We start from the raw sequence: 26,009 nt of genomic DNA, 5'->3' as shown, positions 1-26,009 counted from the left end.
AGCGATGGGGAAAACGAACATTTGAGGGTGCAGTCAAAATCAAAAATCAAAACTTTTTTACTTGCTGATGAAGTAGGTTACACGAGTCCTTCGATGCCAAAAAAAAAAAACATTGACCAGCCACCACAAAATCACAAACTGTTTCAACTCAGATTCTCATTCATTACAACAATTTGAACTCTAAGAGGCAAGGTCGTGCGCTGATTTAACGTATATAAATAAATATGCTCTCCCACATATAATCTGCAAAAACCATGATGAACCTTCAGTCAGTGCTTATGCAGAATCATCATCTGGTCTTTCAATATAAAGTTCAAATTCCTCGGGGCTCCATCTGCAGATCAAGTGAAGTCGGAAGGTAGCCATCTTGATCCCCAACAACCGCTGCAAACAATAAAAGGGTCGAACACATATCAGTTTCTTCAAACTTCTTTACTTTCTTTTTTTTTCAGTTTCTTCAACCTTTTTTACTTTATAAATGAAACAAAAGAAAAGGTAACGTAAACAAAGAAGAAGAAAATAAAGAAACAACTGATATTGTGCCATTCATGCACAACACATTCTTTTTCTGAGGGGGGGAGCAGTAGGAACGATTTTTTTTTTTTTTATTAAGTAAGAAAGACACTTTTATTCATTAAATGAAATTGGCAAAGCCCGTGTACACAGGAAATATACAAAAGAAACACCTAATTACATTCTAGAATCAGAAAACGAAAACAAAATTCATTAGCAGACCCTCCATTAAATTAAGCACAATAGCTGAAAACCACTGAAGTAGGAACGAAAAATTTGTCCAGTATGCATCATGCTAAGCACAATCTGGACAAAATATAAAAAGTTGAATACTTAAGAGAGAATATCTCTAAGTATATCTCTAATTACATTCTAAATGGACATGTTTAGAGAGAATATCTCCCACTCAAAATAAGTGTACAAAACATCCATAAAACTTGAGACAAAAGCAGCACTTACATGTCACAGCAATATGTCCTAACCAATGCAAAAATGGTTGATTTAATGACATAAGAATATGGGTGGCAACCACCCGAGATATCATTAGAATATCAAAGGCATTAATGAGATGATATATGCATGAGCATGTAATTGGCAAAGCACTACGGAAAGACATCCCTATACCATTCAAAATGAAAAAGAAACGAAGAAACAGGGAAATTATCGAGTAAGACTTCCACAAATATCATCCCAGTCCTAGAGGCTGAGCCTAGTCACTGCTAATAAAGCAGTAAGACCATGTGACTAACCAGTGTGCGAGCTGACTCGGGCGACAAAGGCTTTCCCTCCTCACAAACAACAAAATCCGAAACAAGCTCCACAACACCTGCAAGCTATGAACAATATCAATGAAGCGACTGTAGCCTATCAGATGCGTATGCGTGAAAGAAACCAGAACAGAGCAACTGGCGCACCTTTGTTCAATCGAACAGGCATCCCTTGCTTGCGCAGGAATGGCTCCATCTCATGTGTAAACTGCTCCAGAGGACCTTCCTTAAGCTCCACCTGAAACATCCAAAGTCAAATCTAACTCGTGCTGCAGGAATGTGTGAGACATATTACAATATTGATACAAAGAAATTATTATATGTTTATTGCCAGCTAGCAAGTTTAACATGACCTAAAAAGTATAACTTCCAAATATAAAATTGCAGCATTTGACTGGTCAAAAACAACTGAGTGACAATTTTTCTAGATAATGACAGCAAACTTTAGATCTTTGGGTTGTCCTTCCTTGGGTAAAAACGTTATGCATTCATTTCAGGGGTTATCTCTAGAGATCAACAATACAGACATATGCCTGCCTGTTGCATAAAAATGGCATATGAGGCCAACCTTTTCTGATGCAATGCTTCCTGTCCTTGCAAAGTCGTATTCCTCATACTCATTAAATAACCTATAAAAAGGCATATAGAGAGACATTAAAGAAATGATGGATATAAAATGTAGCACCCAACAGGCTGTATACCATTTTAATTGAGAAACAAAGTTGGTGGATTACAAGGTATGGAGAATGAAACATTACTTAAGTTAGCATCTTTGCAATGGCTAATAAGTACCTAATGATGAACTCTAGAGCCCAAACCAACCTCAAAACGAAAAAAGCCTAGAAACACCCCACCCCCCCAATCCACTTCGAATATTTTTCCACATTCCACTCCGTGAGAACCCCTAACTTCATTAGAACACCCCCCCCCCCCAACAACCCCAAATACATACTAAGAATCAAGTACTACCCTCAACAAAGCCTCCTCCTCCCGATGATAACTCCACAACCACTTCCACAAGAGGGCCTTTCAAAAGTCCTCAAATTACGAACCCCCAAACCACCACCCAAAATTCATTACAGTTCTATGAATTTTTAATGTTCCGTATGTATTTATGATATTGAGACTTGCCTTTCAAAAAAGCTCAATGTCCACCGTTCATATTAATGGATAGTCGGCTCAAATTTGAACACGACTGCTACTTATTTTCCTAACTTAGCCTACTCTATATCATAATAAGACTTTTTTACTGATAAAAAAATTGTTTTCCTAACTTAGACCAGTTCATCTACTGCTCTGTTCAGTTTGGCAGGAGCTATGAGACAGGAAGAAAAACAAAAATTTTATTTCTGCACTGAGCATTCAACAACTGGAATCTCCAGTCATCTGTCCTATCATCACCTTTCCTTGGCAACCAACGGGTAAGTGTTGAAGAAAAAAGGATCCCTCTGAAGCTTACCTTTCAATCTCTTCCTTTGGCAAGTTGGTAAAACAGAGCCCACTATTTCCACGTAGAAGCTAAGACACAAATTAGCAAAAGAAAGAGCCATGAGACAAGATGTATAACTGGGTGCAGGGGAGAAGAGCACTGATAACTATTACAGGTGAAAATGCTTACCTTTGAGACTTTTTGAATGCCAGGTATAATTTCATCTGCAGCAGACCTACCTAGAGAAACTTGCATGACTTTGTTTGAACCAAGGAAAAATCTGATAGAATCATAATAAAAATAATTAGTTGTGGTATATTCTTGATTATTGTTTGTAGCATCTATATGTTAGAAACATAACAATAGTCAATTCCTTAAATTTTTATAACACAGAACCTCAACAAGGCAGAGTCTTTCGAACCCACCCTTCCAGTAAAACCCAAATACATGAGCTCACTTGCCCAAACTGTATATGAGATAGGCAAAGGAACTCTTAGGCCTGGTTTGGATAGAAAGATGCTTTCATCTCATCTCATCCTATCACATCTCATCTCATCTCAATATCCAAACATCACAAACACTTTTCAATTTCAAATTTTCAATTTTTTTCATCTAATCATTACCTAATTATTACAATCTTTTCAAACTTCCAAACAAAACACAAAAAACAATTCAACTTTTTCAAATCTCAAAACAAAAATTATATTAAAAATTATATTTTAACAATATTTTTAACTTTATAATATTTTTCTTTAACTTTTTCTCTCTCATTTCTCAAAATCCTATAAAACATTTTAAGTCAAACAATTTCTAACTCATCTAGTCTCAACTCAAATATCTCACTATTATTCACAAATCATCTCAACTTATCTCATCTCAACTCACTATCTAGACCAGGCCTAAAGTGTGGAATCTGATCCAAGATGTTTGAGTCTACAGCCCAAATAGAATCTCTCTCCATGAAAAATTATCCGACAAAAATCATACATAATTTCTTTCTCCTTTTTTTCATCTTCAAATATAAACAAGTAACAACTTAACGTTGTCTCGGCTTCATTACAAACGCATCCACCAATGCAAACAGGACCTTGTTAAAAAAATCAATTTAGTAAAAAGAAAGTAACCTTAAAAATAACAATTTAGATTTGACGATGTAGATCCACCAATCACCTATGAAAGGCTCAAGTAGCTGATTTTACTTTAATCCCAGCAACCAAACAGTGCAGAAAAGAGATTAACCAAGGCAAAAAGAACAGGTAGGAAGCAAAGCAAACGGCTATACCTGCTGGTAGACTTGAGCTGTTCCCTGAACTCCTTGAACTTGAGGTTCCTCATGTTCTCGAAAGAGAACGCGTAGACCGAACTGTACTTCTCGGCGGACTCCCTTATCGCATTCACTATCGCTTCTTTATGCTCCCTTCCCTTCTTCTTCGTCTTCGACAGCGTAACTGCGATTCAAGTTTTCCCCAATATGTTTTGATTAGTTAGTATATATCATGAACTTTTCTCGGGGACCAAGCAGAGCACAGGCCAAATAGAATCTAATAGACAAACAGAGGGAAAGGGCGAACCGGGCCTATTGCGCTTGGACTTCGGCATTTTGCTACTTGTGTGGCGGCTGCTTCCTTGACTCTACGCTTTTGCTTCTGCTTCAGCGTTCTGTAAAACCCTTTGTCTTCCTTTGAAGCCGTCTGAGCTCTAGCGACTCTGTTTTAGTTGGGTTGTTCCAACTTCCTAGGGTTTATATTAAGGCTGCGTTTAAACGTTGGATGAGTTTGAGATGTAAATTAAAATTTGAAAATATTATATTTTAATATTATTATTATTTAAAAATTTAAAAATTTAAAAAAATTAAATTATTTATTACATTTTATATTAAAATTTAAAATAATTATAATAATTAGATAAAATAAATTAAAATGAATTTAAGATCTAAACGGACCTATTTTAGGTCTTGCATAGATTTAGAGATGCATTATTATAATTTTTTTTAATTTTTATATAAAATATAATAAATAATTTAATTTTTTAAAATTTTAAAATAATAATAATATTAAAAATTAATATTTTATTCAACTCATATAAAATTATTCATCTCATTTTAATATTCTAACGAGTTTTTACAACCATAATTGGGGCTTGTCAACATACTACAAAACTGGATCGGTCTAATGGACTTGGGTTATGATTTCATGAGTGACCTAGATCAAAATTTAGGCAATTGGCATTGTATGTTTACACGATTATTCTTAATTCATCTCATTTTATATTATTTAATTATTATAATATTTTCATATTTTTATATAAAATAAAATAAATAATTCTAATTTTTTAAATTTTTAAATAAAAATTAATATTAAAAAATATATATTATAATAATATTTTATTCAACTTTTAATTTTAATATCAATTCATTTCTTCTCATTCATGAAAACAAATGAGACAATTTATTTGAAAAATTTTTTAACATTACTCGAACTAAAGAGTATCTAATAACTGATTTTTAATCGGATGATTCGGTTTGTTGTTGATTTTAAATAAAGTATTTTAATATTAATAGAAATATAAAAAAATATTTATAGTACATTTCTAATATTTTATTTTTTTTATTAACACTTTTGTCCATAAACAAAGTTCTAATTATCTCGTAGGTGCACAAGTCCTCGATAATAATTTTTTACAAGTGTGTTTCGAATACTTTAATGATATGTTATATAGTTTGATGGTCATTACAAATTATTTGTACATATAAAAACTTGAACCTTGGACACGTAAGGAACATATTATCAAGACCAAAGTATTTTTTTAACAAATACGAGACATTAATTCAAATAATTTTAATAAAAATAATACCCTTAGCTACAAAATCAAAGCTATGGTAGTATTTTGTTCATAGTTGTAATTTCAATACAAAATACAAAAGGCTCATTATCTCTAAATAAAAAACACAGTATTAATTTATCTAAAGGAATAAAATAACAAATGCTAACTTCTCTCTTAATTTTCTCTAAAATAAAATAAAATAAAATAAATACTTCAAATATTTTACTATGACCATTAAACATAGCAGTAATGCTACATACAGGCATGGACTTGTACATGTATGCAAATACCATTGATGTGGCAATTATATTAAAAAGAAAAAAAAAACAAGAAGAAGAATAATCCATATCTGCAAATAGATATTTCCATCCTTCCATTTAAGCTTCAAATAAGAAGAAAATGCAGTGACAAGAATACACCATCTTCATTTGAGCTTCATCCGAAGAAGAAGAAAATGCAATGTCAAATCTCGTGCATCCTCTCTCTGAGATCTCATAAATATATTCTCAATTATCTTCCTCAACGTAGCATCTTTTCTCATTGGTATGATTAATGACCCAGGATTGCACATCTAAAAGCACAAGACTTCATTACCATAGGAGAGAATTGAAGAAGTAATCTAATTACTCAAGCAAAATCCTCCAGCATATAGGAGAAAGGGTCTGTCACATTAGGGTAAGGGGAGAGAAATTAATTTTAGTGAAAATGTGAGACGCACCATTGCGTTGAGGTATTTACACAATTTCAACTTTAATTAAACGAACCATTTTATTTATTTCAAAATGGTGCGTTTGACTCCATGTTGAATGCCCTCCCCGTATGCCTAGGTTTTGGAGTAGTTTGAATTTATAAATGAGTTGAGATGATATGGGAATAATATAATAAAAAATAAATTATTTATTATATTTTGTGTAAAAATTTACAAAAGTTTTTTTTTAGATTTGAAAAAATTGAATTGTTTATTATATTTTATATGAGAATTTAAAAAAGTTGTAATGGTGAAATGAGATGAGTTGAAGTGGATTTTGAATATAAATGAGACCCAATTTTTCTAAACACAGAGATGAGAATGATCTATCAACCCAATCATTTTGTACAAAGAACAACACACTAAGGGCTGGTTTGGATTCAAAGATGAGATAATATAGTTTTAGATGAAAAATGAAAATTAAAAAAAAAATTTGTTATAATATTATTTTTTAATATTATTATTATTTTAAAATTTAAAAAAATTGTGAGATTTAAAAAAGTTAAATTGTTTGTTATATTTTATATAAAAAATTAATAAAATTGTAATGATAAGACGAAACATTTTTTAAATAAATGGAGCCCAAAGATTCCAAACTATCATGGGAAGTTATATATTTCTTTGAATGGTTTTGTAAATTTTAAATCAACAATTTATTTATTTTTGTATTGTAAAATTATACTTAAAAAATAATTTAAAAGATATATTTGTAACTGGATATAATTTGATTTATAAATTATATATTATCATGCCATTAATTCAATCAATAAATAAAGAGTTTTTTTATTATATATATATACATTGGTGCTTTATATTATTTTATAAGAAATTATATTTACAATTACAGAGTAGGCAACATCACACAATTTATTTAAAAAAATTAATAAATATAAAATTTAAATAAAAAAATTAATTTTTTAATAATAAATTATACTATTTTTTAAAATAATTGCATAATTCTTGCAGAATTGCAGTGAAGACGTGGTTAATAATGAAGCCGTGGACTGTCCCCTCGGCCCTCGGTTTGAAATAAGAGCTGGGCGGGCTCCCTTCGCGCCCTTAATAAACCCCTTTCATCGTTCTTCGTCTAGTCTCAATTCCGCGCTCATTCTTTCCCCACTTCCATTCGTATCTCTCATCACTGTCAATGGCTTCAGCCTCCGAGTCCTCTCTTCTTTCCAAGCTCGAATCATCGGAGTCCACAGGCATCTATTCCCTGTTTTCCGACTACCTCCATCCTTTCTCGGATCTCACGAACCCCAAGAAACCATACAAATCCATCGACCACTCCATAATCCGGCCGCTCGCAAAGAAATTCCTTCCTTTTCTCAACCTCACTCTATCCCTTCTCCCCAAACGCCTCTCCGATCCCCATAATTTTAATGACCAATTTGCCCTCGAACTTTTCCATATTTACCGACTCTGCCTGGATTGCCTGGAATCCGTGTCTTCACAGCTCTCCTGCAAGCCTTATTCGGTACATGTCCAGAGGATGCGGATGGTCCATTGTATGGTGGCCTGCGGGCGATATGGCGACGCCGAGGACGAGGGGTTTAGGGTTTTGGAGAGCTTCAAGGGTATCAATTTCGGGGTGAAGAAATCGGCCAAATCCGCGGGGAAGTTCGTGCCGGATGTGGAGGGAGGTGGTAGTGATAAGGAGTTTGCGTTTTTGGTTGTGGAGTTGGTTGTGACGCTGGTGAAGTGCGCGGCAATGGGGCAGATCAAGGATGACGAGGTGTACAGGAGGGTTCTTGTTTTGACGGAGGAGGTTCGGCCGTGGTTCAGGTTCGTGACTTTGGATGGTTCGAGATATTATTATGCGTTTGTTTGTGGAGAAAATGTGGGATAAGGAATGGAAATTGAGATATTCCCTGGTTATGTGTTGTTGTTGGACCGTTAAGTGCTGAGATTTGCTTCATTTTGTGAAATAAAATGATGTAGTTTGCTTATCTGGACCTAGAAGAATGGTTCATTGATTAGTTGATCTAAATTTGAATGTGTCAGGGTATTAGATGCCAATGCATACGAGAAGTTGCACAGGGTGCTCGTGACCTATCTGGGGAAATGCACTTTGCTTTTAGTAGGGGAGCTAGCATGCTTTGATGAGAAGCTAGTACGCACACTCTGCTATGCTGCGTTGACCGAGTATGAAAAGTCATCTTTAACAGATCAAATTTACAAGGTGACCCGTATCTGATTTCTAGCCATATGTACTATAAGGGACCTTTATGTGTTTCTTAACCGTCAGTTAACTTGCAGTTTGCCCGGCGGATATGTTCATCTCTATTCTCACTACAAGAAGATAGATCCTCACTCATAATTGAAATATTAATATGTGTATTGGACTCCATTGCCCGCGAATGCAAGGTAATACTTATCTTATTCATGTAAGAACTCCAACGAATGAGTCATGTGATTCAACAAGGACTTCTATTGTTAGTTTCAGCTACGTCTATGTTTAGTGTAAAAATAAAATTTACCTTATTTAGGGCCAGTTTGGGGTTGCGTTCAGAGTCTTTAAAAATGCTTAAATAGCTTTAAAAAAATTTTAATGAAAAAATTAGTTTGTTTGAGTGTTACGTATTAGAATACTTTTTAATATCAAATAAGCTAAAAAGTACTTTTGAGTAAAAGTATCATTGTGATGCTTTTTCTCAAACGTGATTTTTCGGATAATACAGAATGTAATTCTAATTTTAAAAGACTGTCGATGGGCGAAAATAAACTTTAAATAATTACAACTTTCAAACTATCAAGAATATGGTCATAATTGTTAAAAAAATCAAATAATGGTCATTTCTAGCTCAGAAAGTACTTTTTAATTTGTTTACAAACAAATGTAATATGTTTGAAAGTATTTTAAACATATGGTTACCAAACAATAAATAACGTTTTAATAGTAGAACTTATTACTGAAATTAGTTATAAGCTATAAGCCTTAAAATTATAAGTTATATTTCCCATTGCAATCCCAAACATGCAATTAATAACATATATTAACATACAAAATTGTGATATCTATAAATCTATGCTATTGTATAATTAAAATTCCTAGGGGTTAACTCAAGTGGTGACTGTGAGGGTCTTTGGTGGTATGCTTCTCCAAGTCTGAGGTTCAAACCTTTCGATGCAAACCATTTCTAGGAGACATGTTTCATCGGTGAAAAGCTGATGATTTACTTAATTTGTGGAATGTGAACAATGTTACATGGGTCCGAAATTTAACTTGGTAAAAAAATGTTGTGTTTGCACTGTCTTTGATGTTTTTCATTAAAAAAATATAATTTATGGTAATATGATCACATGCTTGTTATTTTCATGTTTATTGAAATGTAAATTGGCTGGCATTCAACTTTTCTAAGAGTAATAAAGTATTTACTAGGTTTTTGGTGTATGAGTTGCAAGTTAACACACCATATTTTGTGGTTTATGGTTTTCAACAAGAAAGGCTTTTGGGTGATGCTTTGTTTTTGTTCTTTGATGATACACTGTATGAACTCTTTAAGATTCTAGTACTCTTATTTTGAAAATTATACTGTTAATATCAAAGTGTAACACTCATGTAACACCAATGAAGCGGTAGACAGTCAAGCTAATCATTTTTATGGTTGATGTGACATACGTATCAATGCTTGCCATGTCAATGGTGTTACACAAGTGTTACTGTTGATGGAATATGAGTATTGACTCTCTTATTTCTCCCAAGCCAACCCAAGAATAAATACTATGTTTACTTATAAAAATAAATAAATACTATTTTCATGCTTTCTCTTTATGGGAAATGCTATTCTTTGTTTTTAGTGGTATCAAACACCGTAACTACTTATTGGCTCCTGGCCTTTTATGCAGTGCTTTTGAAGTTTGGAGATTGTGTTGTTTTTTCATCAGCTTTAACATTTATCAATATGAGAAGATCAAGCCATGTTTGGTTAATGAATTGAATGTTTGAGAATTTTTTTGAAAAACTTGAGATGTATTTTTTATTAGGTTTTGTGAAGGTAATATTAAAAAAAATCACAAACTTGAGTTGAGACACAAAAAACAAAGAAAAAAAGAGTAGATAAATTATTAAAAATAATGATATTTAAAAAAGAGAGAATGATGGAACATATTTAAAGTTACAAAAAAATTAAAATTATATAAGTACCTTTTAGATTTTAGAATTAATTAAATACCATTTGTATTTAAAAATTACAAAAATGCCATCTAAACCCAAGAAAATTACAAAACTGCTATTAAAACAGTCCAGAACGGAATAGGACCCGGAATGGCAGAAACAGGTCTGAATTTGGAATGAAATGGAACAAGGAAGTATAGTGTACAAAGTACTACACCGGTACGGAAAAGTCTAGGTGGAATGGAACGGAATTAAAAACTATGGTTTAAATATAATTTTTTGGGATCTTTTGGTTTTTATTTTTGTTAAAGTTGTTTTAGTTTTTGTGTTTTTGACTTTTTATTGAAGTCTTATTAAATGATTGGATAAAAAGTTGAAATAGTAAAATTTAAATTAGATTGAAAGATGTTTGGTTAAAAGTTGAAAAAATTTTCAAAAAATTTTGAAAATTGGAATTGACTGAACATGGCCTTGGTTTTTAAGTTTGAGTGTCAAAAAGTATTATATTGATATATTTTCTTCTTTTCCAGTTTGAAATGGAAAATCCCGGAATAGAGTATGTTGATCTTGTTTCTTATTGTGCCAATAAATGCCGAACTGCAAGTGCAAACTTATGTATTCCAATGGCGACACATCTGAACAAAATAGCAGGTGATTCCCATCAGGTATCTTGTTTACGTGGTCTGTTTACATGCATTTCTCAGTTGTGTTTTTTTAATGTCTGCATTGCATTTTAATTGAGTTTTCTTGGCAGGTTAGGCCTCCGTTTGATATGATAATCAGGCTTTATGCTGCTGGGTTGCACCTTATCAATTCTGATGTTAAGTCCCGAGGTGATGGTCTCACATCCGCTGATGGTGCTAAAGATGAGTCTGCAATTAGAGTTTTACGTGATGATGGGAAAATACTGCAGAATTTAGCTGCTCTACTTGGTTCTTGTGATAGTTACTTTCATATTGACTGCAAAGAGAATTGTGTTAAATATACAGATTCTGCTTGTCAGATTTGTTCACATTTGAGTTCTGATCATGAAGTCTCCATGCCTTGCAAACAGAGGAAAAGAAAAGCTTCTCTGGTGGTTTACTTAAATGCATTGAAATTCTTATGCCATCCACTAGCTGAATTAGTAAATTCAGAAAGGAAACAGCTTATTGGTGAAAATGAAGATGCTTTTGTTACTACAAAACTCTATATAATCCAGGATGCATTATATCACTTTGCTGATATTTTTCTTTCTTGTCAAAGGTAACTTACCATTACATTGTTTATTTTTTTTCATTTGTTTCTTTTCCTTGCATCCCTTAAAGCCCGCACTGTACGTTTGATCTACACATTACATGTAACCCATATGCAAAGCTTTTGAGGGTGTTCCTTCAATTTATTCCACCCCCCGTTACTTGCTTTCCTGTGGTTTAATTTTTTTTACCGTTGTTTCAGATATAGTTGAGTGTTTTTAATATGAGGAGTGATTTGTTTTTCTTGGTTTGTGTTTTACTTGGACTTTACTCCTTTTTCTTTTCTTTTTGTGAACCCAATTTTAGAAGTCGTTATTTATGTCCTTTCTTCGCTATAGCTGTGACAAAAGGCTTCTTGTCCATGAAAGGGGTTGTAATGTTGTACTCATTTATGGAAACCATTCTGGCTGAAATAATATGGCAAAAGGTTGATAGTCTACCTAGTAGAATCTGGATCTTAATCTGCTTTCCAAATGATAAGGTATTGGTCCTCATTTTTATTATGATTCATTTGGATAGAAGTTTGGAGAGTAACTGTCACATTTACTACTGATTCGCCAATCTAGCATTTGAGATGCACTTTTTAGATTTTTTATTTATATTTCATTTCCTCGTCTTAGTCTTAAATATCACAGCAAAAAGGGTCCATGAAAGAATGAATTCTAAAGTGTCGTGGCCAAGAAGAGTTATGGATGTTTGAAACTTATGTATATATATTATTTTGGGAGTTTTTACTTCTTTAATGTTTACTGGCATGGTTTATAGATGAATCAATTTAGCAATAAGGCTTCTCTGAATTTGTTTCTTCATGCGACTAGTTGTTCATATGAAAGAGAGAGAGACGGATTTGATGAAAACAGAAAAGCTGTACTAACCGTTGCTGTCGCGGCTTTTACCCTCTCCATAAGAACAAAGCTCAACATGAAGGTTGGCTTTCTCATTGTGTAATATTTTGATGACCTAAGCATGAGCTTTTACTAGCTCATTTATTTTGGTTCTATTTACTTATTGTGGGACAAAATGGTATATGTGTCTCAATCAAGCTAGTTTTTTTACCTTTCTTTTTTCAGGGTAACACTCACTTAGTTAAGCACATTATTACCAGTGAATGGATTCAACCTCAAGAGCTTAAACACCTATTTGCCTCTTTTCACAATATTGGTGTATTTTTGTACCGAAGTAAGCAAGTCAAAGAGGTATTTTTTTGCTTTTAGCAGCGCATGTTCTTTTAGTGTTTTTTTTTTATAGTGTCCTGCGGTTTTAACTGGTTGCTTCCATAATTTTATTTAAGATTGAATCTTTTCAGTTTAGAGTCACTTTTTAAAAAAAAAACTTTCTAATTGTGTTTTAGGAAATCTCATCCTAATCGTTTTGATGGATTGTTTGCTTCTATTATTTGTGGTTGTTTACGTTGGAATTGCAAAAGGGCAGTGCAGGTGCCAGCGAATGAGGTGGATTTGGTTGCTGCTATAATATCACTTTTATTACCCTGCTTTGATATTGTTAAGTTATTGCTTGTATGCAGCTGGGGTAGTGAGCTCTTGATAGGTTCTTTTTGTTCCTACCCTCTGACATTATGTGACTTTTTTTTCTACATTATCTGACTGTACGTTATTGGCTTTAAAGCTTCTGGTTTGTTTAAGTTAAGAATTGATTCTACCTTTGCAGGCTTCAAAGGCATTGAAATTATGTTGCAGGGCGTCATGGACTTGTGTTAAACATCTGTGCCAATTTTCTGTACAGAAATCGGAGGGGTTAGTTGGTGATCTTTCCGAAGATACTATTATAGAATTTGTTAATGATGCATGCACAAGAGGTGCTTTTCTTTTGGATGTTCTCCATCAATGCCACCATCATAAGGCAGAAAGAGTAATTGCAGAGTGCCTGGAAGATTGGTCTGCTGCTGCAAAGGTCATTGAAAGGTTGCCAGCGCCAGTGCCTTTGGTGAGACAGTGGGTAAAGGTATGTTTTGCGAGCTTTCAAATGTTGTCATTATAATTTTTCTTTCTTCCTCAGCCATATCATCATTTGATATGCAGATAGAATGTAGACGTTTTAAGGATTTGAATGAGGGGAATAGTGCTCTAATCTTGTACTTTTTGCTGTCATCTTCTACAAAAGTGTACAAGAGGGCAATTGGCATAATCTTAGAGCAGGTCAGGCCTCTGTCAAGATTTTATGACTTTCTTACTTAGAAAAAAATAATAATTATAAAGTGTGGCTCAGCTATTTTCTGTCCATCTCTTTCATGAATTTGTTTAGGAGCTGCTTGCATACGAGGAAATGAGTGCTCTGTACCCAGAATTTTGTTATAAAATGCAAATGAAAATTATAGACATCCTCCTGCAAGAAGTGTATGTTACACCTGATAGTTGTTTACAAAAGTCAAGACTTTTAGTTAGAAAGGGAATGGCATTAAGGGACCGTGGAATCGAAGGTTTGAAGGACTGTATTCAGTGTCTATCTGATTCTGTATCTACAATTGTAAGTTATTTAGTTCTGGTTTTTCTTTGTCTTCATCATTGACTAAATATTTAGTCCTTGCTCTTTCTGGATTTGTGTTTTTGACCATCATGAATTAGTTACTCAAACAGAAAGAGGCACGTGTTGAAACATGTAGCTGTGGAATCCCAACTTGTCATCAATTAGCTGTGACGTATTGCTTACGTGCGCTATGTACCCAGGAAATTGAACCAAACTCAAAGGTGTTAATGCTTAAAAGGCTAGTCTCCAGAATTGAGTAATTAATTCTTTAAATGTTGTATGTTTATTTATATGTTTTACTTAATATTGCTTGGTTTTTTTGAAGCAGCTAATCTTCCAAGATATTAATGCTGCCATAAATCTATGGTTGAGCATTTCTGTTCCAGATCATTGCTCTGCAGATGACCCGTGCTCTATCGTGCCTGAAAATATAGTGCTACTACTGTATAATGTTATTGATTTGTTATCGATGAAGGTTTGTCTCTTTATTGTATCAGGTGCTTTAGGTTCTAAAGTAGACATATTTCTATGCATTTTCTTGACATAATGTCCTTTCAATTACAGCGTTGCTTTCTCTTTGTCTATGGTCTCAGGGTTGCATGGATTATCACCCGGACATATATAGGCTGATGTCTAGATTATTCAAAAGGAAGAATGTCCCCCTGGAGAATTGCTTGGCCATGCTGTGGGAGTGTAGAAGGACTACTCATGCGCTTTGTGTTTCACCTGTAAATGAGGCATTCATCGAATTATCAGAGCATTGTGGTGGACATTCTAACTCTGTTGATTTCTGGGTACACTGTCTAAGGGGGTCCAGGCCATTAGTAGTTGGTTTCCAACAGAGTTTTTCATTTTTATTTTCAAATTCCCAGGGCTCTTGTAATCTTGAGAGCTCTTTTATATCAGATATCGCAGTTGATGAAGTGAAAGAGGCTGCATTTGAACTCATTTCAAGTGTAAGAATCTCTGAAGTATCTTCTGCTGATTTTTAATCTGCAGCCAATATTATTTATCTGTCATTCTTATTGCAGGTTCCTGTGCCCAGTCATTCTGTGTTCCTTGCTGGATATCTATACCATGATTTGAGTGAAAGACTCATCTTAAATGGGAGGTTAATTGAGGTAACTCACGTTCAGTTTGCTTTTAGAATTTATGCTTCCTAGAGTCAATCTTGTAAGTTGCTTTATCCTGGAATGTTGTTGTATACTAATTTTAGAAAAGTTATAATACCATTTGGCATTTAATCTTTTCCAGTTAGAGTTCAAGATATTGAACCCTTTGGCTTTGTGCTGCTGTTTATAATTCATTAAGGTTAAAGTGAAGTTAAACTCGGAATTTTAAGTAGGACAAATGTAGAAGTGATCAACTTGGAGTAACTTTGGATTTAAGATTTCACTGACCAAAGAAGATGTTGCTAGTATATACTAATGGTCATACAATCAACAGACACACACACACACTAATTGGCAATAAATAGTTTGCAAGATGAAAAAAGTGGAAAAACTTGGAAGCATTTAGAACCCACATTTTCAAACCTGTGAGGAAGAAACACAGCAAACAGATGACTGTGGATTATAGGATAAACTTCCAACAGAAATGGAAGAAAATAAGTGAATAGCCCTAGAAAGAAACCTTTAAAAAGTCTGCTAAACATGTAGATCATGTAAAATGCATTTTCCAGGGGAAGATGTAAAGTATTGTTTTCTTTCTTTGGGCAATAGGAACTCATAAAGAAAAAAGATTGTTGAAAATCTTACCTGAAAAAGATACCTTTACAAGAGCAAATACCAGTATTGATGTTTTAGACTCTGGTTTGGTTTGCATAAGTGGTATCAATTTGGAGGTGCAAAGTGTAGTTTTCCCCTTAAAGAAATTGATAGGTAATCTACTTACACCGACAAGATTGAACAAGTGACCTCACCCTCCTATTCTTATTTATTGGCGGAAGAGATACAATTTGATTCCAGGGCTGTCGGCTAGAGTTCTTTGAAGTTCTTGAAAACTGCCAAACTGTTCTCAAGTTACTTCATGTTTTACACTTTTTAGTGGGTTATTTTCTTGGCTTCTTCTGAATATGCACTTGTCTCTTTTATCTCGTTATAATTTCTGTTTTCTAATGAATTTCCTTCTCTTAAGGCTCTTTCATATGCAAAAGAAGCTCATCGATTGCGTACAAAACTTTTTCAAGAGAAATTTATGTACTCTGTTGAGCAGCAGACTGAAAGGTGCAGTGACACGGGGGATATCGTTCAGAAGCTTACATATGGCCTTAAGAATCTCCATATTCACAGATCAGTTGCTACTGAAATTTTGTCCTCTCATACTGTTTCATGGGACTTGGACAGCGTTTATCTTAGTCCATGGAATGTACTCCAATGTTATCTTGAAAGCACTCTTCAGGTTTGGCTTGTTTTTCCTTCTGTTCTTGAACTCAACCTCAGTGTTCTTGCCCTTTTTTGCTAACATTTGAATCGTTGGCATGATCATATAACATGCAGGTTGGAATTATTCATGAAATAATTGGAAATGGAGTTGAAGCTGAAACTTTTTTGAATTGGGGAAAAAACATCTCTTGCTTACATCTCTTGCCACCGTTTATAGTTGCTTTCTCCTCTGTCTTAGGTATCATATTATACTTCTTGTTGCATTTGTTCCTTTGAATGTTAATTGTTCACTCCCTACTTGGTTAGAAAGAAACTTAGTTGTGAGCTAACTTTCTGAATATGTGTGGATTTTTACAGGAAAACTATACCGCAAGAAACGACTTTGGGATTTGGCGGAGAAGGAACTTCAAAGTGCCAAGAAAATTTTGATTGATACTAGCACGGCTTTTTCTTGCATTAAATGTAGATTGATAATGGAAGCAACAATTGATCAGCATCTTGGAGATTTATCACAAAATACTTTTGATAGTACTAAAGCAGAGATTTCTGCAGAGAGATTGTTGCATGCTGAAAATCTGTACAAATTGGCCCTGGACAAACTAAATCTTTCCGTGTGGAAAAACCATGTTACTTTTCCTGAAAAGGCGAATGCTGAAAGTACAGTACTTAAGAAAAATCATGTGAAAGATGCTGAATGTGGTGTCAGTAATAATTCTGCTCATTTTGTGGCAACTGAACAAGATAGGAGGAAAAAAACGAGGGATGTGCCAAAAACAAAGGCGGAAGCCAAAAAGTTCAGAAATAACGCTCCCAAGCCTTTGGTAAAGGAGAATTGTTTAATCCCTGAAAATAATTCAAGGTTAACTCGATCCAGATATCGATCTATGCAGAACCAAAGTATGAGCACGTCTGGTGAGTTTCAAGTCGGCGTTTCAAGATATTTGAAAGGTGATAATGCATCTTCCTCCAATACATTTACTCAGCAAGAGTTACTCCGGGAAACAAAAAATTGTAAAGCTGCTTTTGGCGTTAAAATAAAATGCATTTGCAACAACATGTTGTGTTGGCAGTGCCTTGTAATGGAAGTTATAGAATCTGGGTTATTGAATAATTTTATTCATCTGAAGTGGGAGTTTGTCCGAAGACGGCTTTCATCTAGGCTTCTCACTGACATAGGTATGTACAAACTATTTTGCTCTGATCATTCACAGAGTAGTTCTCCCACACAAACACTTCGGTAAATTGACCCTAATTGAACTTATATCCCATAAAGACAATGTGTCATTTAAAACACAAATTAAGTTACTCTTTTTCTTTCAGATTACATATTTATTGACAATATGCTTGAAGCCATTTTCAAGTTAATAATTTTATATATTTTTCGTCGATCACCCTTCCCCCAACAAAAAAGAACATCAAATTGGTGCTGTTTTGTCTTGATATCCTATCTACCATGTTCTTTTTTAATTTTAGATGGTGCCAGCATCTGAAAATTGTTTTCAGTTTATATATTATTTGTCAATTCCCCCAACAAAAAGAACATTGAATTGGTGATGTTTTGTCTTGATATCCTATTCACCTTGTTTTTTGTACATTTTAGAAGGTGCCAGCATCTGAAATTGTTCTCTTACGTTACATATTTACAAAATCGCTAGCTTCTTAAATATGTAAATTGACTCCTATAGTGTTGGAATGAGATAACTGTATTATTGGGTCTTGGATGCCCAGAACATGTAAAGAACATGCGAGTCTGTTTGTCCACTTTCTCCATCCCCCTCTATCAAAATAGTAAAAAGGGAAGTCCAAAGACCCTATTCATCCCTCAAGGCTGCTTCCCTTTCCTTTCTTTGCGGAATTCCTCCACTTTTCAATCAGATCAGAGAAAGAAAGCCTTCGGAAGTAATTTGAAAGTAGTGGTGGTGGTCTGCCCATTGATTATGAGAAGCCCGGAGGTGTAGAGAGTGGGGGTGTCAGATTATGAGAGCACCGTTGTACAATATACACTTGATTTCATTATGAAGGGAAAAATAGTTTTGTTGCATTACAAAACCTAAATAGGGGGTAAGAGGTGTAAATACCCAGTTCCTTCTTTTGCTAAATTTTTAAAGTTTAGTGCTCAAGTTTCATTTCATTTTTAAACTTGTGCACTAACTAATATAAGTAGTTATTGTTTTGCTTCTAATTGTTAAACTAGGCTAGGCATGGCTGAGGATATTATCAACTTTAGTGATTTTAGTTTAGGAATAAGTTTGGATTTTATAGAGGCAGCATTTCAACAATGTACCCTAAATTGTTTGTGGCCATTGATAAAAACCTTTCTTTTGCCTACCTTTTTCAGCTGCTGTAACTAGAGCTTTGGCAATTGGAGTTAAGTAGGAGTTCATAGGCTGCATTTTGTAGCTGAAGTGATATCAATTAACCTATATCAATTCTTATAACTACACTCACTTCATTGATGAAACAAAACCTTAGTGCTTGAAAACGACTGAAACCAATACCAGAAATCAACACCAAGTTTATCAACCTAAAAAACAAAACCAGAACCAGTAGGGGCTCGCAAGGTGGTGTATCACATGAAGAGAATGCTTTTGTTTCTTTCATTACATTCTTGCAACTATGGAGACTTTGTAATTATCACTGTTATGTTTTCGTCTTCAGGAAAATGCTTTGGCAACCGTGGTCAGATTCATGAAACACATGAATTGTTTTTCCAAAGCATAGCAGTCCTAGTCAGCAGAAACCCATCTAGTCAGATTCATACCAACTCTTCTGTTCCTCTCACTTCCTTGCTTGATTTTTTTGGGAAGGAGATTGCTGGAGATGTGTTCGCTGTCGAGCGTGCAGTAATACTTTACAACATATGTTGGTATTCTTTTAAGAGTTACCGTTCCAAGGATACAAGGTATTTGTAACTGTAGGTTCTTGTGTATTTTTCATGCGTTCTACTTATATAAAAAAGTATATCTTTCATGCATTTTATTCATATCTGTACTGGAAATGTGTGTTTTGTCTTCCTCCCCTAGTTTTTTCAAAGAATTGTTAAAAATGATAATGGTATCAACACATAGTTATTTCAGATTCCTAATAAGATGTGCTGATGTTGACTTATTTTTTTTGGGGAACTGCACTTCTCACCCACAAACTACCACCTATTTTCATTTTACACCCTAAACTACCAAAAGTTCCAATATAACCCTTTATCTATGCATAATTTTCAATTTTTACCATCAGTTTAGATCTGACCGTTAATCTAGTTTGTGGGTGAAAAGTTCAAGTTCCCCCTTTTTTTAAGATACCCTTTGAAGATGCTGTTGTAAGTGGATTTTGTTTTTTTTAGAAGTTCTTTAATATCTCAGTCACCTCATGATTTTGTGACCATATTTGTTTCATATCACTGTCTTTCTCATTCATTTGAAATTTGTGTTAGATGAGAAGATCGTTTTTTCTTGTATTGTACTCACATGCTTGCAGGCACACTCGCAATAGTATCCTAGTTGGTAGGTTTGACAGATCATTCTCTCCTCACTCAGCGATGTTTGATTAAATTATACCTATGACATAAGCATGTATTTACATTTTCTGCATCTATCAGAGCAGTAATGTCTACTTTATTGTCATTGACTTTTCGCAAATAACTTCCTTTCCCTCTCTCTTTTTGTTGGAATTGTGATCAGGACCGCTTGCTGTGATCTATTTAACATTCATGTATCAAAACTAGTGTCTTGGTTGATGCTGGCATTTGTTCTCTGCCGTGAGGTTCCTCTACTTTTTGAGAAGGTCAACCTTTCTTTAAATTTTCTTTATCTTGATTTTTATGGCTTTTTTGTCTTATTTCTTTCAATGTTGTCCTAGACATATTTGACGATAATGAATGTTTGGTCATTGCTTTGACCGCCGTACTTGATAATTTGATGATACTGAATCTTTCTTGATCTCTGGGAGTTATTTTGTCTCCCTTCAGAAGATCCTTTGAGCCTATTGTTTTTTGGTCTGTGTTAATTTCTGGTGCATAATAACTCAAATTCCCTGGATGACCTGTCCATGTGCTTCTCTAAACTGGAGTAGTTTCTCATATCAATTCAATGATTTATCTTGGTCTGGCTACCCTGAATTATTTTTAAGGATATTGATCTCAGCGTTGTAGTCGAAAAAAAAATATAGTTAACTCATTAAAAGAACGCAGGCAGAGAGATATCTTCATGTCTGGGAGACCATTATTCTTGGACTAGGTCTAAATTCTGATTCTTCTATTATAACATGGTTGAAAGCTGTATACATGATGAAAAATTATAAGGTCATGATTTGTGACATTTTGACCTATATTAGGAGTGATTTCAGCAGTTTACCTACATCTGTGGCTTTCAATTAGTAGGGGGACTAGAAATTCAGCCTCATTATAAAAAGGTGATACTGAATTATATGACTGAGAAGTTAGTTTTAGATCATCTGACTTTGAACCTAATATCAATTTTAAGAATTTTTTAATAATGGTTTATTAAAATTTACAAATTAAAAAAGACCCTCACAATGGTTAGCTATTTTTGTATAAAATTACTGTTTTGATTTAAAGACAATGGGTTTTAGAATGGATCTGATTGCATTGACATTGTTAGTGTTAGTCTAGGACTTTTTAAATCAGATATGGGGACATAATACTTCTCTCCTTGCCAATAAAACTGATTTGGACTTCGGGTTACTGGGTCAAGTTGGATATAGTGTTGGTCCTGTTCTATGCAAAAAAAAAAAGGATAAAAGATAAACCCTCATTGGACCTTGGGCTTTTAGAGTTCAGCCCAGGTTGATTCCACTTCCACTTTTACCTTGGCTTCCAAATGTTGCAGTTAGGACTTTTGAAAGCTCTTTCTTCTCTTGCCCAAGTCGACTTCCTTTCATGTAATCAAGTTGATTAACTATTAACATTTACTGATACAACAGGTTTCTCAACTACTGGCTACTGTGTATGTACTTTCTGCCTCAACTAAGCTTTTTCCATTGCTATCTTCCTGCAAAGCACTCACTGACTATCAATGGGCTTCATATTTTCATCAAGCTTCACTTGGCACTCATCTTAATTACCAGTTATTTTCAAATATGACTGGGAGATCCAAAGTCCAACACCTTGTGGATGCTGAGGTATGCCTGCAAGTGTATTTGTTGCCTATCCTTTCAGTGCACTTTTTGGCCCAATCACTTAATCTTGTGATTGAACATGTCATCTATGTCAAGTTTTGTGAACTTCCCCTTTATTTGAGATTATACGCTCATCATTTCAACTATTTCCAAGCATTTTCAGAAAGCAACTGTTGCTTACACCTTTGGATACTTCCTTAGATATGCATGCAAAGCATATGAATCTTGGTCCTATGTGAAAATAAAAATAAACGAAGAGGGAAAGTTTGGTGTTATGTTTTTTAGTCATTTGGTGGTTCTCCAGAGCATAAGTAGCATATGCTGTTTCATAGGTTAATAAATTGTATTTTCAGGGTCCATATGTTCCTGGCTCTACCTGCAGAGGAGAAGAAACAAGCAACTTGCTGAGGTTGTACCTGCTGCTCTTATAACTGAAGCATCAAATCACTCTCTAACTGAATCAGTCTCTTTGTCCTGTTGCAGGCTTGCACCTGACTCTACTCAGAAACTTGAAGAATTTGTAACAAAATTCTTTGCGGGCCTTCCTGGCGTGACAGTGGTTTGCATAAGTTTGCTTGGAGGTGCTTATGCTAGATTACTAAAAAATTTGCTGCTTTATCCTACATGTGTTGGTGCATGGATGCTAGTGTCGCGCTTCAACTCTATGAGTCAACCTGTTGTTTTACTTCTGCCCGTGGATCCTGTCAGAGAAGGTATTTATCTTAACAGAGGCATGCAAATTCATTGAAATCTCACATACCACTATTACTTATTTATAACATCCTAAATAACCTGGGAAATTGTAGCAGAATATTCAGATGATGATGCTAACTCTGGCTGTCGTAAACTTTGTAAGAGTTTGGATGTGGGTAAACATTGGCACTGTCCATGGGGTTCTACTGTGGTTGATGATGTAGCTCCTGCGTTTAAGCTAATATTGGAAGAGAATTATCTGTCATCTTCAATGTTTCCCATAGAAGATACAAAAAGTAATAGGACAATGTGGTGGATGTGGAGAAAGGAGCTTGATCGCCGTCTTGGTAAATTGCTGAGGTAGGTTACCTCTCTTCCTTTTATAATAGAATCTTTCCTTTTATATTTGTAAGTTTCTATGTTACCCTGACTTATCAAAAAAAAGTTTTTATGTTACCCTGTGTGGACTTGCAGCATGGGCTCATTAGTATGATTTGGAATAGGCAGACGTACCAACTTTGTTTCTTTCTTCAATTGGATAGATGTTAGTTTAGGATGTAAATACTGCCAACTTATGCTCTTCTCTTAATTAATGGCTCTTGATAGAATTTCACTATATTGCATGAGAAATGATATAATGTTTGGTACTTCCATGATTCCATTGACCAGGAACTTAGAAGATTCATGGTTGGGTCCCTTTAGATATGTGCTTCTAGGAGAATGGTCTAATTGCAAGCACCTGGACTTGGTACATAAGAAACTGGTGCATGATCTAAAATCCAAGTGTAAGCTGGAAGTCAATGAAAGCCTTCTTAATGTTATTCTTGGAGGCTCCAAGGATGCCTTTGAAGAAGCAGGTGTTTTGCAGCTTTGCTTGAGGAGAGGTTACTATGTTGATAAAGTAGGATATCGTGATGAAGCAAACTGTGGGACATCTTTCAATGCATCCAATGGAAGCGAGAAACAGGATGAGTTGGCCTTCCAATTAGTGAAGGAAGCAGTGAAAAAGCTTGAAGGGGAAGACTCTATTAATCGAGAAGCAATAATTTTAGTGTTGGACTGTGAGGTGCAGGTGGGTCTTTGATTTTACTTTTTTTTTGGTCTTCAAAACTTTACAGAGCCAGCAATTAATCTTGAAGTTGTGTTTGACTTTGTTCCACTTATTCAAATGATTTGGAATTGACTTTATTTAATCAAGAAATTCTAGGGACACTTTTTTTTTACTAAAAGGAATTTACAAAATTGGCGGGGCAGTCACATGTGACACTGCCACATCAATTTCTTCAGCCATAGTTTTTGACATGTACTTATGAGCAAAATTCATTGTATTTTGGAGATGCCTTCTCTTTGCTTAGCTGGGCAAATTAAGGATTGAACATACTTGTGTATCACGCCTGGTCTGCCGTGATTATTGTATCTTTTTGGGGATGGAGGAATGATTTGTCCTATTTTTATGCCCTTTTTTTTAACAAGATCATTGACATTGACAGATGCTTCCATGGGAGAATTTACCAATATTAAGAAACCAGGAGGTTTATCGCATGCCGTCTGTTGGCAGCATCTCTGCTGCACTTGATAGAAGCCACCACCATCAAGAGCAGGTTGGGAAGATTGTTGCTAGCTTTCCTCTGATAGATCCCTTGGACGCATTTTACCTGTTGAATCCCAGTGGTGATCTCAGCAGCACACAAGTTGAATTTGAGAAGTGGTTTAGAGACCAGAACCTGGAGGTAACTTTCCTGGTTACTTTGGTCATTAAAGGAGCCGTTGGCGGTCCATAACAGGGATTTCCAGTTGAAGTGACCCTCATACATATGTAGATTTATACATGTATTTATACTCCTGCACACGCATGCCATCTTTGGACTGCACACTTGACTTCGTTTTTTTTAACTTTTGATATAATTCCTAATCAAGCTATGTACGAAATTTAAGAGATTGCTAATTGCTTGCTTGTTTCTTAGATTAACTCATGTAAATGCAAATAACTCTACAGGGGAAGGCTGGATCTGCACCAACAGTTGAAGTATTGATTGCAGCCTTAAAAAGTCACGATCTTTTCATTTATTTTGGCCATGGAAGTGGTATACTAGTGTTATTTCATATATTCTTTTTATCCATGTATTCCTTCTGGAACTATTGATTTGGTTTGCAAACTCTCCCTTCAATCGTGTTAAATTTTACTTCTGTATGGGTGGTACAGGAGCACAGTACATTCCCAGGCATGAGATTCAAAAACTTGAAAACTGTGCTGCTACTCTCTTGATGGGCTGCAGTAGTGGCTCCTTGATGCTAAATGGCTGTTACGTTCCACAAGGCACCCCCCTATCTTATCTCTTAGCTGGTTCTCCTGTCATTGTTGCCAATCTATGGGAAGTGACAGACAAAGATATTGACCGATTTGGGAAAGCCATGCTTGATGCTTGGTTGAGAGAAAGATCCAGTTGTTCCTTGGGTTGTGTCCAATGTGATTTATTGTGTGCAGAACTTGAGGCAATGACCGTAAGGGGCTGTAAAGGCAATGCAAGGAGAAAAACCCAGAGGAAAAAATCACCTGAAGCTTGTGAAACAAGTTTGGACTTCTGTGACCATAGACGAAAGATTGGATCATTCATGGCTCAGGCTCGTGAGGCTTGCACTCTCCCTTTCTTGATTGGGGCATCACCTGTATGTTATGGTGTCCCGACGGGTATAAGGAGGGCGAAGGATTTGTAGCTGTGTCCACCAAAATCAGCTCAATTATATTTGTGTAGCCTGGTTTGGAATACCATCATCACACATCCATTGTTGGTGTAGCAATCCCTTCTAGCCTCCACCTAGGATGTGGGCTGCCCGTTGAAAGCACAATTCATTCGGATTCTCCCACATGTTTGATCCATTTTTAGCCATTTCTTCTGGGATATGTCATTAATGCGACCAAAAAAGGTAGGACTTGTGCAATGTCTATGCCGCCCAAAACCAAGGAAGTTGGCAATTAAGACAAACTTGCAGAGTCATTTTTATACACGACCATTACATTTTAAATCTACAGTGGCCGGAAGTTTGGACATCTAGCCCATAATAAACGGCTTATTACTTAGGTTGTCCTTCAATTCTTGACATTTTGCATTCCTTGTAACTATTACATACTGTTGGGCCCCGGAGAAAGCGACTAAGTTATGTTCTAATATTTACCACAATCAGTCCCGTGTAATGCAGCTTTTATTTCCTTTCAACCTTGGAGGATTAGAAACGTTGATTTGACATTTTGGATGCTTTATAAAGGAATCTCTCTTCACCTGGAAGAAGGCACTCTTCCAAGTCTGGGCATGCACTGAAGTGGAGACCCAGTCCGTCAAGTAAATGGAGCGAGCAGGCTCGTCTTTTATCCCTTTTTCCAGATCATATTTGAACTCCAGCAGCTGGATCCGATTGGTAAATCTGTTATTATTAAGCTCATATTGACTCCTCCACATCGTTTACGTTGGTTTTGAGCTTGAAATTCAACCTTCTTGTTTTGCTGCTTTTTTATTATTATTTCATCGTCTCTGTTAGCCTTCTTATTAATCATTTTACTTTTCGAAATGTTCCCGGTACGATTGAAATGCATGTGCATTATCATGTCCGCAAGCTTTTAAAGTGCAGTGGGCTACCAAGTAATGGAGGCAACAAATAAAAGCATCACTACTAATCAACCTACCAACTTA

The 26,009-nt window shown here is 35.1% G+C and overlaps 2 protein-coding genes across 6 annotated transcripts; one reads left to right on the top strand and one right to left on the bottom strand.

Moving 5' to 3' along the window:
* Window positions 1–35: 35 nt before the first annotated feature.
* Window positions 36–4,442, bottom strand: LOC109007051 (mRNA turnover protein 4 homolog). Its single transcript, XM_018986557.2, has 8 exons — window positions 4,281–4,442; window positions 3,992–4,157; window positions 2,899–2,989; window positions 2,740–2,798; window positions 1,849–1,909; window positions 1,428–1,518; window positions 1,263–1,339; window positions 36–384 (listed from the first exon to the last, which is right to left on the bottom strand). Exons 1-8 carry the CDS (start codon window positions 4,306–4,308, stop codon window positions 277–279), a joined length of 681 nt encoding a protein of 226 aa, XP_018842102.1. The 5' UTR covers window positions 4,309–4,442; the 3' UTR covers window positions 36–276.
* A 2,936-nt stretch (window positions 4,443–7,378) lies between these two features.
* LOC109007053 (separase) lies at window positions 7,379–25,888 on the top strand. 5 transcript variants are annotated; one of them, XM_018986562.2, is made up of 27 exons: window positions 7,379–8,065; window positions 8,285–8,462; window positions 8,540–8,647; window positions 10,928–11,062; window positions 11,152–11,642; window positions 12,451–12,559; window positions 12,703–12,828; window positions 13,301–13,594; window positions 13,672–13,788; window positions 13,895–14,116; window positions 14,227–14,337; window positions 14,445–14,591; window positions 14,710–15,072; window positions 15,148–15,237; window positions 16,253–16,516; window positions 16,615–16,738; window positions 16,858–17,676; window positions 19,159–19,402; window positions 20,175–20,277; window positions 21,436–21,633; window positions 21,984–22,039; window positions 22,114–22,343; window positions 22,440–22,683; window positions 22,993–23,395; window positions 23,814–24,053; window positions 24,320–24,407; window positions 24,527–25,888. In XM_018986562.2, exons 1-27 carry the CDS (start codon window positions 7,428–7,430, stop codon window positions 25,036–25,038), a joined length of 6,654 nt encoding a protein of 2,217 aa, XP_018842107.2. In that variant the 5' UTR covers window positions 7,379–7,427; the 3' UTR covers window positions 25,039–25,888. The 5 variants fall into 5 exon arrangements, with proteins under 5 accessions (XP_018842107.2, XP_018842106.2, XP_035540727.1 ...); XM_018986561.2 differs by having other exon boundaries at window positions 22,437–22,683; XM_035684834.1 differs by having other exon boundaries at window positions 14,215–14,337.
* The last annotated feature ends 121 nt before the right edge of the window (window positions 25,889–26,009 follow it).

This window comes from Juglans regia, chromosome 13 (assembly GCF_001411555.2).
Source record: "Juglans regia cultivar Chandler chromosome 13, Walnut 2.0, whole genome shotgun sequence".
Classification (NCBI taxonomy): domain Eukaryota; kingdom Viridiplantae; phylum Streptophyta; class Magnoliopsida; order Fagales; family Juglandaceae; genus Juglans; species Juglans regia.
This window is presented reverse-complemented; position numbering and strand designations above follow the sequence as displayed.

Coding starts and splice junctions, on each gene's coding strand:
- LOC109007051 (XM_018986557.2), bottom strand. CDS start 4,308: ATGCCGAAGTCCAAGCGCAATAGGCCCG. Junction 4,158..4,280: donor GTCCAAGCGCAATAGGCCCG/GTTCGCCCTTTC, acceptor CTTGAATCGCAG/TTACGCTGTCGAAGACGAAG. Junction 2,990..3,991: donor CAGCTCAAGTCTACCAGCAG/GTATAGCCGTTT, acceptor TGATTCTATCAG/ATTTTTCCTTGGTTCAAACA.
- LOC109007053 (XM_018986560.2), top strand. CDS start 7,428: ATGGCTTCAGCCTCCGAGTCCTCTCTTCTTTCCAAGCTCGAATCATCG. Junction 14,117..14,214: donor CTGATTCTGTATCTACAATT/GTAAGTTATTTA, acceptor ATCATGAATTAG/TTACTCAAACAGAAAGAGGC. Junction 15,238..16,252: donor TAAATGGGAGGTTAATTGAG/GTAACTCACGTT, acceptor CCTTCTCTTAAG/GCTCTTTCATATGCAAAAGA.